Here is a 14,115-nt window from a genome sequence, read left to right as displayed (position 1 = left end):
TGCAAAAAAACATAAAAACATTGGAACATTCTCCAACTGGATCAAACTTCAAGTGGTAGATGAGATTTAATGTTGCCAGATGCAGAGTTATGCATTTTGTGAAAATAGAGAAATGTGTAAATTTTACTTTAAATGGGGTTGTGTTAAGGAACCCATTGAATGAAAAGGGCTTTAGAATAGTTGTAGATAATAAGAATAATATTGTGGTGTTCGTTAAACTTTGTGTATGAATTAAATGGGTTTTTTTTCTGTCCCAGATTAAGGCTTTCCTAGCCTGCCACATGCTTCGTTCTGCCTATCTGACCGCTGTAAAACAAGAACCCGGGAGAGCCATCCAGCTAGTACAGATGGTGTGGCAGGCTGCTTCTGATTTCAAAGATCCAGTTGTCCAGGGTATCTGCTCCAAGTGGCTTGCAGAGCATCCTCAACTTCAAAAGGAAGTACACAAGCAAAGCACCAGAAAATAAATGACATACTTCATTTGATCACCCTACCACTTCACCTGTGTAATATCAAAACGGTAAACCGGAATGACCTCCTCTACATATGTATAAAAACATAATATGGCTAATTTCTGTTCCTGTGTATAGGCAGACATGGTCAAAGACAAAGATTTTCCTTTGCCTTCTTGCTTAGAAAACAATTGCTGAAAATATGGTCCAGTTCATAGATTTTCAAATCCTTTGTACTGCTGAACAGTTCTGCAAAACAAACTTCTACCTCAAAGAATTTGGACTATACTCGATAAAAAAAAACATCCTTAAAATCCTTGTTAATTTACTAGTTTTCGTCTTTCTTTTTTAGTTCCCATTCTACTTGTATTTTTATATGTTATAAGCTCTGTTTATACACACACAAAATGGTCATTACAAATTTAATAACAATCTGTCTAGAATTTTATATATTGCAGTTTAACAATGGTTTTGTATTCACAATGACACACAACATCTCCAAAGAAAATAGGCTTTTACGCAATTTTGTAAATGTTTGTTAATGTATCATTTGTCCTGGGAATTTAGCATTATGATTATAGATATCTCCCATTGATGATGTTGCGGCAGCAACAACTTGTGTTGTTTTTCTCTGCTTTGTGATCACCTTTTGTACAAAGTGTTTTCCAGCAACTAGAGATTATTTCTAAAATGCCCTCAAGTAGAGGCTATGGTAGTGAATAAATACAAGCTAATGAAAAATTATTTCTGCCACAAGGTGTGTTGCTTGTTAATTTTTTAAATGGTAAAGTCAGAATTGTTAACTACAGAATTGGATTTGATATTTAAGTATGATTTTTAACCCCTTAACGACCAGTAACATGCCATAACGCAAAAACAGTCAGTTAATGACTAATGATGTGCCTGGCACAACGTTTACGTACGTCATGTAAGTCACATGACCCTGCTGCGCGTCTGCTTCCCCTGTGCAGTAGAACAGGTTGTTCGCGGAAGTCTGCGAGCGGCGCGTACATCATCAGTTCAGGTAAGAGGGTGAGGGAGGCTGTATGAAGGAGTATGTGAGATTGAGTGAGTGAATTATTGAGTATCTGTGAAGGAGTGAATGAATGTTTCTAAATGAGTATCTGAATGAGGGAATTAATGAGTATCAATGAATGAATACCTGAATGAATGAACGATTATCTGTGAATTAGTGAATAAATATTTGTGAACGAATATGTGTGTGTGATAGCATGGATGTGTAAGGCGGGATAAAGATGCCACAGGCAGGCTGTTTTGGTGGCAAAGATGCCACAGGCAGGCTGTATTGTGGGCAGCGACCATCACATAAATCAATACCAAAGTAAAACCGTCCGTGGAAACCCTCCGCATGCGGGTGTCAGTGTGGCAGAGCCTGTCCAGTTGTGTGTGTGTGTTTGGGTGTCAATGTGGCAGAGCCTGTCTTGGTGTGTGTGTGTGTCAGTGTAGCAGAGTCTGTTCTGGTGTGTGTGTGTGTGTATGGGTGTTGGTGTGACAGAGCCTGTCCTGTTGTGTGTATCTGGGTGTCGGTGTGGCAGAGCCTGTCCTGACGTGTGTGTGTCTGGGTGTCGGTGTGGCAGAGCCTGTCCTGATGTGTGTGTGTGTGTGTGTCTGGGTGTCGGAGTGGCAGAGCCTGTCCTGATGTGTGTGTGTCTGGGTGTCGGAGTGGCAGAGCCTGTCCTGGTATGTGTGTCTGGGTGTCGGAGTGGCAGAGCCTGTCCTGGGGAGTGTACAAACACAGAAAAGAACTCCAGCACTCCAATCCTTAGGTTACTTTATTCAGAGAAAGCAAACCAAAAAAGCAACGTTTCAAGCTCAAAAGGCCCTGTTTGTCGAAACAGTGTGTGTTGGTGTGACAGAGCCTGTCTTGGTGTGTGTGTGTATGGGTGTTGGTGTGACAGATACTGTCCTGGTGTGTGTGTTTGGGTGTCTGTGTGGCAGAGCATGTCCTGGTGTGTATTTGGGTGTCAGTGTGGCAGAGCCTGTCCTGGTGCGTGTGTTTGATGTCGGTGTTGAAGAACCTGTTCTGGTGTGTGTGTTCGGGTATCCGTGTGGCAGAGCCTGTCCTGTGTGTGTTTGGGTGTCGGTGTGGCAGAGCCTGTCCTGGTGTGTGTGTGTTTGGGTATCTGTTTCCTGGCACTTAATTTACAGTAGGAACTATTTCATTTTTACTTATCCAGAGACTTAGGTCTTTTTTGAACCTTATGAACTATGTAATGTACAGCGCTGAGGAATATAAATTTGGTAATATTTTAATTTTCTGGTAGGGCTCAGATAGTAGCCCATCCCTAGATATTTTTAGGATTTTATCTCGTATTTGGACATTTGTGTAACGGATCAAGACATCACGAGATGGATCTGATGGTAAATTTGCAGCCTTTAAAGCTCTATCATATCGTTCCCAAATAGGGGTAGAACCTTCTTGGGTAACCCCCATTTTCAAAAAAAGATCCTTGAGGAAACGATCTAAATCGTCATTTGTGAGAGAATCAGGTACTCCTCTTATTCTCAGATTCATACGGCGCGCTCGATCTTCAAGATCTGCCAGCTTTAGTTCCAGTGCTTCTATATTGGACTTATTTTGTTTAATATTATCTTGCAGTGTTAGATCTTGTATCGTTAAATGTTCTATTTTTTCTTCATTTGTCTTAACTCTTGAAGCCACTGATAGCAGATCAGCTCTCAGGTCCTGAAACTGTATTTGTATTTCTTGTTTAATTCTTTCAAATTGAGAATCCAAAGCTGTTTTAAGTTATTCCTGAATTAAAGGGGTAATATTACCTATGGAAGTCTTTGTTTTGTGCTGATCTTCCTCTCCAGAGCTTGATCTATTTAAAGTCTGCTCTAATTCCAATCTCTCCTTTTCTCTGGTTTATCTTTTTTATCGTCTCTTTTGTCTCTTCTAGAGGATTTTTCTGTGGGGTTTTTGCCGCCATATTGGATTGGATTGGATATTACAATTTTGTAGTAACTAGTTAATGTGGGAAGGTGGCAATATTCAATCAATAAGCTATTCAGGATGAAATTTTTTCATATATAATAATGGTGCTAATTATTAAGTGTAAGTATATCTTGTTAGGTATTTTTCTCAAAAAAGTTGTTTAAGTTTCCTGATCTGAAAAATCACCAAAATATAAAATTTTGTCCAGTAATTCTATCCAGTAATTCAACAAAATCAATAAGGATCCAAAAGAAAAATATAAAAAGAGGAGTCCACTTATCTGAAATGTAATGGGAATATCAATTTGGTTCTGTTTTAATACTGTTTTGTTCTAGTTTCTTTCAAAAGATGTTCAAAACAGGTCAAATCAATTCGATTCGGAATTCGATCCAGCTCAATTCGATTCAGTTCAATTCAGTTCAGTTCGATTCAATTCAGATCGGTTCAATTCAATGCAATTTGATTTAATTCAGTTCCCAGCCAAAAAATTCGTTACCTCCACCGCATCAGCCAGCTCAGACATCCGGCTCCAACACAGTCACCATGCAGCTGCTCCTCCACTCGTCCGATCCGAACCCCGGTCTCTCCTCGGATCCACCTCACAGTCTCCCCCGGACCCTCGCCACAGGTCTTACTCTTTGCGGCTACGGGTGAGTACAGCTGCAGCCGCGGGTATGACCGCAGACGCGGCTACGGATTCGGTTGCGGCGGCAGTTGCTGCTGCAGTTGCTGCTGCAGTTACGGCTGCGGCTTCAGATACGGCTTCACTCCCGGGTACGGCTTCACTCCCGGGTACGGCTTCATTCCCGGTACACCGCCAGTTTTACAGGGCCTTTCGCACCCTAGACTCCATCGCCACGAGCGTGACACACTAGCGTGTTACGTCATCGCTCCACCCCCCTCTGTGGTCTGTTTTAACCTTGGGAAATGCATCTGCGTGTTTGCTGACAGTAAAAACACATATTTTAGACGCCGGTTAACCACTTGGATTATTAGACATAATAATTTCACATTTCTTCAAAAACCATGGCTTAGAAAGCACTTTTAGACACTATTTGGACAGAATTTTCAGACGCTCGAGCACCATTTTTCCTATGACACGTACGAGGTATAAAAGTCAACACATTGTGTTTAGATTAGGACGTGAACGATTGTTTGAACATATAGAAATGTCAATCCTTTTAGACATTTGTTTGTGAAAGGAAGTCACATAATACATTTTTTATATGTTCTTGAACACAAGTTCTAGTTAGAAATCATCAAAGCACAGAAAAGATTCAAAATATAACATTTTAAAGCAGGAAATAGCATATTGTCAAACTTATACACGGCCTAATACACGGTTAAAAACAGGTTTAAAAATTCAACAAATATAAATATCAAGACCAGATTTTAGACAGACATAAAATAATCACTCAAAATGCAGTTTTATAACATGGAGATTGGAAGATATATATATATATATATATATATGTCAGTCCAGACACAGCTTACTCAGTGGTGAGCATTACTTTTATTCTTATTGTTATATTGTTTTTATTTATTTTCTCCTGTTACTCTATTAACCACTGGTGGGGCAGGTAGAATATTTCTGGGATCCATTATTTGAATATATATTTACATTTGCGTTTATTGATTTACGTTTTTTGATACTTGGTATATTGTCTGTATATCATTTTATATATTTATATACTGTATTATTTTTTTGTATTTGCATTTATGAAAACGATAACTTTTATATTTACTATAGCGCTGTCTGCTTGAGTTTTCTTTATGCTTTTTATAGGTTTTCCTTATCTTGTGGAGAATCTATTGCTATCAAGACTAGCTGCTTTACCTTATTGTTGGTGGTTTTTCATTCATTTGTTACTTAAACCCATTTACTTCCTCTATATATGGCTGGTAAAAATTATTGATACCGTTTAAATATTTCACTATTTATTAGTGTGGGGCTATATATATGTGTGTGTGTGTGTGTGTTTCCAGCTGAAGTCTGTTTATTCCCATGTAATTCAGGTATAGATCAAATAAACACAATGAGACACAACATTGAAGGTATAGATCAACATAAGAGGGCATGAAAAACTTGTATTTGCAATGATGAATTAAATAACACATGGAAACCCAGCGTTGTGGGATAGAGCAACTAAATAACACACAAATCACATGCAAACTCAGCACTGAAGGTATACATCAAATAAATAATGCATGAAAACCCTAAATTGAACTGGAAAGGAAATTGCCTGATCTCACAAATGCTCTAGTGGATGAATGGGCAACAATTCATATATAAACACACCAAAATCTTGTGGAAAACCTTTCCAGTAGAGTGGACTCTTATAGCTGCAAAGGGGGGGGGGACTAGAAACTAGACTCGTGCATTACAGAGAACATGAAATTGAATGTAAGTGTTGCGTTTTCGTTGTGCAAACCGAATACCAAATAAACTAACATGGTGGTGAGTAAGCGTACACAAAGACAAACAAGCACAACACGAAAAATCTTTATTTCTTCCTATTCATCTTCGTAAATATATCCTAGTTCATCTTCCTAATCCCTTCCCCCCTCCAAGTCACTGCCTCTAGCCTCTCTTGGCTTAGCAGGGGTAAATGGGAACAGGAGCAGGATGATGTCAATGTAAGTCAGAGTCAAATGTAACAGTTATCAATCGACAATACAGCCGAGCTGCTTAACATGTAGCACTACATTGTAACAGCAGTGAATTCAAATAAAACTGAATGGTTGAACATTCATATGAAGTAGCATGTAACAGACAGGAATGGCGTTGAGTGTTGTCTAGAGACTCTTTGCATAGCTAAGAGTACAAATGTTGTCAATCTTTGCAATATGTTATGTTTCCTGTCATCTCTTACCCCCCCTTGCCTGCCAGAACCCACCTCGGAAAATCCCCCAAAAAACAGGTCACGCATTAGTCTGCGGTTTACACGCAAACAGTCAGCAAGTTACCTCACAACAGGCCAGCTGGCTCAGAGGCTTGATCTGTGTATCTGGAGGTGATTCAGGGGGTCCACACCTTCATGTGGGAGCAGAAGTCTTCCAATTTCTTGCCGTGCATTTGCAGGGGGCTGCGCAGATTTGATGAATACGTTTAAGGAGACTGTAGGTTTTGTATAATTTCTATTGTGCAATGCAGTCGAGGGGTCTGAGGTTAAAGGAGTTCAAGAATTTCACTTAAAAGCTGGAAAACCCACTTCCACACCGCTGTGATAATGGGGGCCCGTCCACCACATATGTAAATAGGTCCCCCTAGCGCTGCACCCAATGTGCACCCATCTCGCGACCCAGAGTAGGTCTTTGCCAAAGAGATGCAGATACCACCTGCCTATAACCTCATATCCGCCTTCTTTAATCAGTGTGTTTGCAGTCAGCTTAAAAGCATTGGTATGTATTTCTGTCTACTGTTCCGGAGATAGTTTGTCTCCCAAGTAATTTTCCCAGGTGTGTTAGTGTGATGGCGTATGTGGAAGAGAGTGTATAATGAGATGATAGTATGGTTCAAAAATCGTACCCTTCAGTTCATGGCGGACCGTGCAAAGGTGTTTAAATAGGGTCATCTGTGTCAATGTAAGTAGGTGTTGCTGCCGGGACAGAAAGTGTCTGATTTGAAGAAAATGTTAGATTTCCGAGGGGGGCATCTGTAAGGAGTCTTGAAGTGTGTGTGAGCAACCCATATGGTAAAAGTGCCCAACCTTGGTAATGATATGAGATCTCCACCATTGAAAAGATGAAGGAGTAGTAGTTTTAATTTTATTAAACTGGTAAAAATAAACATTTACAACATTTTCGGTAGCTTCACAAATGTACAATTTAATTTTTTTTAACCTGCCCCAGTGCACAAGGGCTTACTGCATCTAGATGTATCCTTGTGTCCACCCGAGATCCTTCTTTTATAACTTTCATCTCGATTATGGCATGGTGTTTTTTGTGTATATATATATATATATATATATATATATATATATATATATATATATATATATACATACATATACTGATTGGGAACATATATTTTAGAGCACTAGATAAGTGCTAGGAAAAGACATTTATATCATATGTCTGAGTTTTGTTAGTGGCACCACACACATCAGGCTGTGCCAAAGTAAAGGGGCTTTTGTCAGATGAGTAAAGAAAAGGCAATTGACAGAGTGAAAAAGTGCTTCACTGGTTATGGGGTACACTATTATATTCATTACAGCCTCTTTAATATCATACGCTATAGTATTCTATGCCAAACCCTTTTCCCAGGTGCCACATTATGTATAAATGTATTGACACCACTCTTAATAAGTATGTACCGCCAACACTAAAGTGCAACTGATTTCTATGGATTCAGTCTTAAAACTGGACTTCTGAACTCCTGAAACCCTGAACACGCTCCTTAATTACAAAAGCCCAAACGCACATATAATCTATAAAAACTGTATAAATTCAGTTATAACCTGTGTGATTCTGGGTTACAAAATCAAAGGATTCTTCTACTTCACCGAAGCATGCAGTGGTGTGCAAAGTTATTCTAAATATACCAAAAAGTAAAATCCATAATTTTAAAACAGTAGCCTTCACTCTCATTGGATTCCCACTGAACAGAGGATTGCTTTTGTATGAATTAATAGTATTATTTTTCTCATAAAAAGAAAAATATTTAATATTCCATTACACCTATGGCTTCCGTGTGACATCTGTTAACCAACAATCAGTAATGACATCTAGCGATCTAATAGTAACAGAAAATGAGAATGTTATTACTTGTAATTTACTTAATCAAATACCCTGAGGGTCTGTTTCTAAAATAGTCTTACATATATTGATACCGAACTAGAATAATACATCAGGTATCATGGTGTTATTTAAATACTGTCAAAAGATTATGGTCAAATTTGACCAGTGTGGGTACTGTAAAACAGCTCTGAGAAACATACACAGATGTTTTCACAAAAATTGATTCTTTTTATTTTTTTTTACCTTTTTTTTTTTTTTAAAGGAGCGAACATTAACTCCATGATATTATTATGAAGGGTCAGTTCAGTCCTTCTTGAAGCAGAAATGAATTGGCTCTTGGCAGCGAATGGCGATATCATGGCGGTGAAACATTCAACTCTACTGGAGACTTGTGTATCAATCAAAGTTAAGTGTATTGTAGGTAATTATAAAACCAATCATTTCAGTTTTTAAATAAGGTATAAACTAATTTCTCACCTTCTAACCTATTTTGTTGTTGCAGATTTAAAATACCTCTGTAAAGTTGTTTTGAAAATAGTACATCAAGTGTTTTCTGTCCCTTAGGAATCAGTAGTAACAGACCACATTGGAAGGGACGCTAAGGCCGCGGGCAGTTATAATATAACTACATCAGAAAATCAAGTAGTGGTCTGATTGCAGGTAAAAATATTGGGGAGTTTCATTTAATAAGAGGAAAAAAAAAACCAAAACAATTGCCAAACAAATGTCATGTACTCATAATTACATCTATTCAACCATTAAAATATTCTAAGAAACACCAGTGGGTTGGATGTTTAACATTCTAAACATGAAACAGAAGGCACTGTATCCCATTGCACATGAATATTATGAACTATTGATATGGAATTTCAAAATCAGGGGGCTTTTGACAAGCATGTTTGAAGAATTAGGGGCCTGGGTATCAAAAAAGTAGCCAACCGATTTCTCTGGGAGATAAATCGCATCTGCACTAAACAACCTATCAGGTTGAGAAATAGGACAAAAAAAACTAAACACTTTTAAAGTAGTATCCTGATATTGCAGATTCACGTATCCAAAAGACCACACATGAAACATTTTGGGGTAGCGGAGTTAGAGAATGTTACAAATTCGTACAAAAATTACAGTTTTACATGAATAGAACAAACAAGACTGCCCCTTCTGCATTTAAAGGTGCTGTTCCACATTTATCCCCAATGTATCATTCCTAGCACTGTTGTATTAACTGTCCAAATCCTTCCCAGAAATAATGCTTTAGTCATATAAATGTTTACCTCATTAATATTTTTTGCCAAGAACACTTGATGTACAACAAAAGCAGGCACTCAACGGTTATTGCCATAAAAACGAAAATCTCCTTAAGATCATTAAACCTTCAGATGAAAGAATAAAATGTGTCATTTAAGGTTTATTTGCTTAACACAACATAGAATGCAATCAATGATTTGCTGAAGTGGAACAGTACCTTTAAACTGCAAGCTCTGATTAATAGTGTTGCCTAAAAACGTTAAAGCTACAAATCATTTAAACATTGAACAGTCTCTCAACCCAGGCGCAGTGTCTGGCTCTGTTCTCCTCGGTGCCTAGAGCAGCTAGCACAACAGAAGCTGCTGTAGTACTCGTTGGAACACATCTGGGCATAGACAATAAGGTCACAGTTGGCCAGGTCTGGGTGGTCAATGCAGTCAGTGTCACCTTCTGTGACTTTCACTGCAGGTGCTGTGAGATAAAAGAGACAAATTGTCTTCAGTCGCTAGTGAGAAGGACCAGATTAGTGATGGAGATAAAGCAATGTGGTGTGTTTGTAATCTTTAATAATTAAAAAGCATTTTGTAATACACCGTACTTGCTCGATTATAAGAAAAATACCCCTCGTCTTATATTCGTGGTTGTCTTATAATCGGACCTCAAATATAGGTCTGACTACAAGACTGAGATACAGATCCCCTGCAGCGCTGCAGGGAACCTGGATCCTTCTCCCTGACAGCCAGGGATTGTCTGCACGATGCATGCAGTCAACCTCTGCTGCTGCTGACACTTCCACCGGGGCTTCTATGACGAATCACCGGCGTGACATAGAAGCCCTGGCGGAACTAACGGGCAGCAGAGGCTGTCTACACACAGCGCGCAGACTTCCACCGGCTGCCCCCACTAGACACCAGGGAGTCTAAAGTACGAGGAACATGTCTGGGGAAGCATTGGTAAGTCGGGGGCAGAGTGGCATATAGGGGGTTAAAATACATTTCTATAGGCAGAGTGGCATATAGGGGGTTAAAAGGCATTTCTGTAGGCAGAGTGGCATATAGGGGGTTAAAAGGCATTTCTGTAGGCAGAGTGGCATATAGGGGGTTAAAAGGCATTTCTGTAGGCAGAGTGGCATATAGGGGGGTTAAAAGGCATATCAGGGAGGTATAAGGCATATAGGGGGTATAAGGCATTTCTGGGGGGCAGAATGGCATATAAGGGGGTATAAGGCATATCGGGGGGGGCAGAACAGCAAACCTGGGGGCAGATGTGCATAACTGAGGGGGCAGGATGGCAAATAAAAGGAAATAAAAACAAAACAATAATTTTTCTCAATCATAGTTTTTATTATATATGAAAAATAGTTTACATGTGAATTAATATGTACCAGTAAAACATTTTTTCCTATAGGTTAGTCTTATATTCAGGCTTTTAATCTTTTTTTTTCCTAAATTAATATTAACATGCTGGAGGGTCATCTTATAATCGAGCAAACACGGTATATCATACAACTTCAGTTAAAACTACATGTGTGTCTTAGACAGCTACAGTATGTCACAAAAGTGAGTACACACTTATTTGTAAATATTTTATTATATCTTTTCATGTGACAATACTGGAGAAATTACACTCTGCTACAATGTAAAGTAGTGAGTGTACAGCCTGTATATTTGGTTTTCCCATCCAAATAACTCAACACACAGCCATTAATGTCTAAACCTTGGCAACAAAAGTAAGTACACCCCTAAGTGGAAATGTCCAAATTGGGCCAAAAGTGTCAATATTTTATGTGGCCACCATTATTTTCCAGCACTGCCTTAACCCTCTTGGGCATGGAGTTCACCAGAGCTTTACTGGTTGCCACTGGAGTCCTTTTCCACTCCTCCATGACGACATTGCGCTCCCCCCACCTTCCGTTTGAGGATGCCCCACAGAGGCTCAATAGAGTTAAGGTCTGGAGACATGCTTGGCCAGTCCATCACTTTTACCCTCAGCTTCTTTAGCAAGGCAGTAGTCATCTTGGAGGTGTGTTTGGGGTTGTTATCATGTTGGAATACTGCCCTGCGGCCCAGTCTCCAAAGGGAGGGGATCATGCTCTGCTTCAGTATGTCACAGTACATGTTGGTGATGAACTGGAGCTCCCCAGTGCCGGCAGCACTCATGCAGGCCCAGACCATGACACTCCCACCACCATCCTTCACTGTAGGCAACGAGTCACATGACACCAGGGAGGGAAAACGGCTAATTGGGTCCAATTGGGTCGTACTCACTTTTGTTGCCAAGGTTTAGACATTAATGGCTGTGTGTTGAGTTAAATTTACACTGTTATACAGGCTGTACACTCACTACTTTACATTGTAGCAGAGTGTCATTTCTTCAGTGTTGTCACATGGAAAGATATAATAAAATATTTACAAAAATGTGAGGAGTGTACTCACTTTTGTGAGATACTGTATGTGTTGCAGGGACCAGTATGGAGCATCGCATTAATGCAAGGTAACATTTAACAACTGCAATGCAACCGTTGAGAGACTCCCTAATACTTGTTTGATTGTCATACAATCAGTATGAATTCATGGACTGTTGTAAATATCATGTTGCAGCAACATACCTGCGGGTCTGCTCCTGTTCACTTTGATGTCTGCACTGGCACTGACAGAGTGTGTGCCGCTGTATGCGCTGCACGTGTAAGAGCCCTCGTCAGTAGACCTGGTATTTCTAATGATCAAGCTGCCATCTCTTGAAACGGTAGTATGATGGCCATCTGATCGGATGGGGAGGCCATTCCTAAACAGAGAAGAGTAAGAGATAGCAATCATAGGGAGGCGCAAAAATGTTATTTTTATGTTTGCATATGTATGCATATACACACGCTTATGAGTATATGTATGTGCATTTGTATGTATGTGTATTCATATGTATGTATATTTACAGATACATACACACATACAGTATATACATTTTTATATATAAATTTGCAAAACATTTACAGATTAAGAAAGTTCCGATTTCTTTGTTTACAACAATCTTTGCGAAATATACAACCAAGTCTTTCTACTTTTTCATTAGTTTACTTTTTACTTTAGTTATTTTTAACTAAAGTAAAATTAGTAGGTAATTTCTACCTATCTCTTTGAAGCAAAGACATTGATTTAAATATTATATGATCTGATTGAAGAGATGTCTATTTATTTTTTGGTTAACTAAGAATATCAATCTAAAAAAATGCATGTTGTGCTTCATTAATATAGAGCTCTACTCAGGCTCACTGTCTACCCCTGACTAACTTTCCCGCGCAGGCAAAGTGCACATGGTCAATGACTTCAGATAATTCGTGAAAAAGCCACGAAAATCACGCTGCAGCTCTGCAGCGGACGCATGTCATGAATAGTTGCCAGCTGAAGTAGGTGATATCCAGGGCTTGCCTTAGGTGTTCAAGCACCCTATGCGAGCCACTTGCGTGTCGCCCCGTCATTCTCCCAGATTCTTTTGTCCCCTCTTTCACTGTGCCACAGGTCTTTTTTTCCTTCCCATGTACTTTAGGTATAGATCAAATAAATACAATGAGACACAGCATTTGTATTTGTAGGGATTTATTAAATAAATAATGCATGAAAACCCTAATTTGCAGGCATAGCTCACAGGTTTCACACCCAAAGGCCAGCCCTGGCACTCAGACTGCACATATAGGACTTGTCCAGCACCCAGCTTCTATTTCTCATTATCACTCCCTTTCTCTTTATCCTCCTCTATCTCCCTTTCCTTTCCCTTTATATCTCCTTTTGATCTCTTTCTCATTATTTTTCTTCCTCTAGATCTTATTTCTATCTCTACTCTTTCTTTTTTTGATCTCCTCACCCTTTCTGATGAACTTTCTACTCTTTAGTTCTTCTTACTTTTCTACACACCTCACAAAGGTGGCATTTTACCTCCCAAATAACCTAACCGGGGGGTATAACTGTGCTCAGGAGACGTTGCTGAACACATATTGGGGTGTTTGGCAGGGACATATACCAGGAGAGGTAAATTCATACCTGAAGTACGACGTGTGTGTGAAACAAATACAAAACATTTTTACTACCATAAAGTTTGACAAAGGCTGGTGGTAGAATTAGTGCATGGAAAGAGTTAAAATACCAGCATTTGAAATACCCTGGGGTGTCTAGTTTTCAAAAATATTTGGTTTGAGGGGGTAAATTGCATTGGCCAGCTTCAAAGATAGCTGAAATATCACATGGGGCAGAATTACCAGATTTGGAGAAAACATGGTTTTTAAATGACAAAATGCTACTGGTACTCATTGCCCCATAACATGCAGAAAAAAAGCAAAAAAAACCCTGCATAAAGATTGGGTATTTCTAAACTCAGGACAAATAGTAGAATCTAGGCATTTTTTTTTAGTTTTTGAAGATGAATAATTTTTTTTTCAAAAAAGTGAGTATTTTTTTAAACAAAAAAATCGCCATATCCTATCATTTTTTAATAGTAAATTAGATGATATGATAAAGATAATGGTATCTAAAGAAAGCCCTGCTTGTCCTAAAAAAAACTATTTATAATGTGTGTGGGGGCACAAAATGATAAAGAAGAAAATCACAGCTTAACAGCAACACTGAAAAATGTTAAGAGAGCCTTTGTCCTAAAATGTACTAAAAGTAAGAAACAGTCTTGTTATTAAGGGGTTAAGAGTTCTCATTGTCCTGGTGTCCCCCTGCCTGC

The 14,115-nt window shown here is 39.0% G+C and overlaps 2 protein-coding genes across 3 annotated transcripts in view; one reads left to right on the top strand and one right to left on the bottom strand.

The window, feature by feature from the left end:
* ZFYVE26 (zinc finger FYVE-type containing 26) overlaps nt 1-1,208 on the top strand; it is a 90,169-nt gene extending 88,961 nt beyond the window's left edge. Inside the window, exon 39 of the mRNA XM_053474880.1 lies at nt 258-1,208. Within this exon, the coding sequence (XP_053330855.1) occupies nt 258-467 (210 nt within the window). The 3' untranslated portion in view covers nt 468-1,208. The remainder of the gene's footprint in view (nt 1-257) is intronic.
* Nucleotides 1,209-8,805: 7,597 nt separating this feature from the next.
* PAPLN (papilin, proteoglycan like sulfated glycoprotein) overlaps nt 8,806-14,115 on the bottom strand; it is a 54,970-nt gene continuing 49,660 nt past the window's right edge. For both annotated transcript variants that reach the window (XM_053474849.1, XM_053474850.1), the window contains 2 exons: nt 12,008-12,183; nt 8,806-9,870 (listed from right to left, as the gene is read on the bottom strand). In XM_053474849.1, the coding sequence (XP_053330824.1) occupies nt 9,695-9,870; nt 12,008-12,183 (352 nt within the window). In that variant the 3' untranslated portion in view covers nt 8,806-9,694. The remainder of the gene's footprint in view (nt 9,871-12,007; nt 12,184-14,115) is intronic.

The sequence above is a fragment of the Spea bombifrons genome, chromosome 9, assembly GCF_027358695.1.
Source record: "Spea bombifrons isolate aSpeBom1 chromosome 9, aSpeBom1.2.pri, whole genome shotgun sequence".
Lineage (NCBI taxonomy): Eukaryota > Metazoa > Chordata > Amphibia > Anura > Pelobatidae > Spea > Spea bombifrons.
This window is presented reverse-complemented; position numbering and strand designations above follow the sequence as displayed.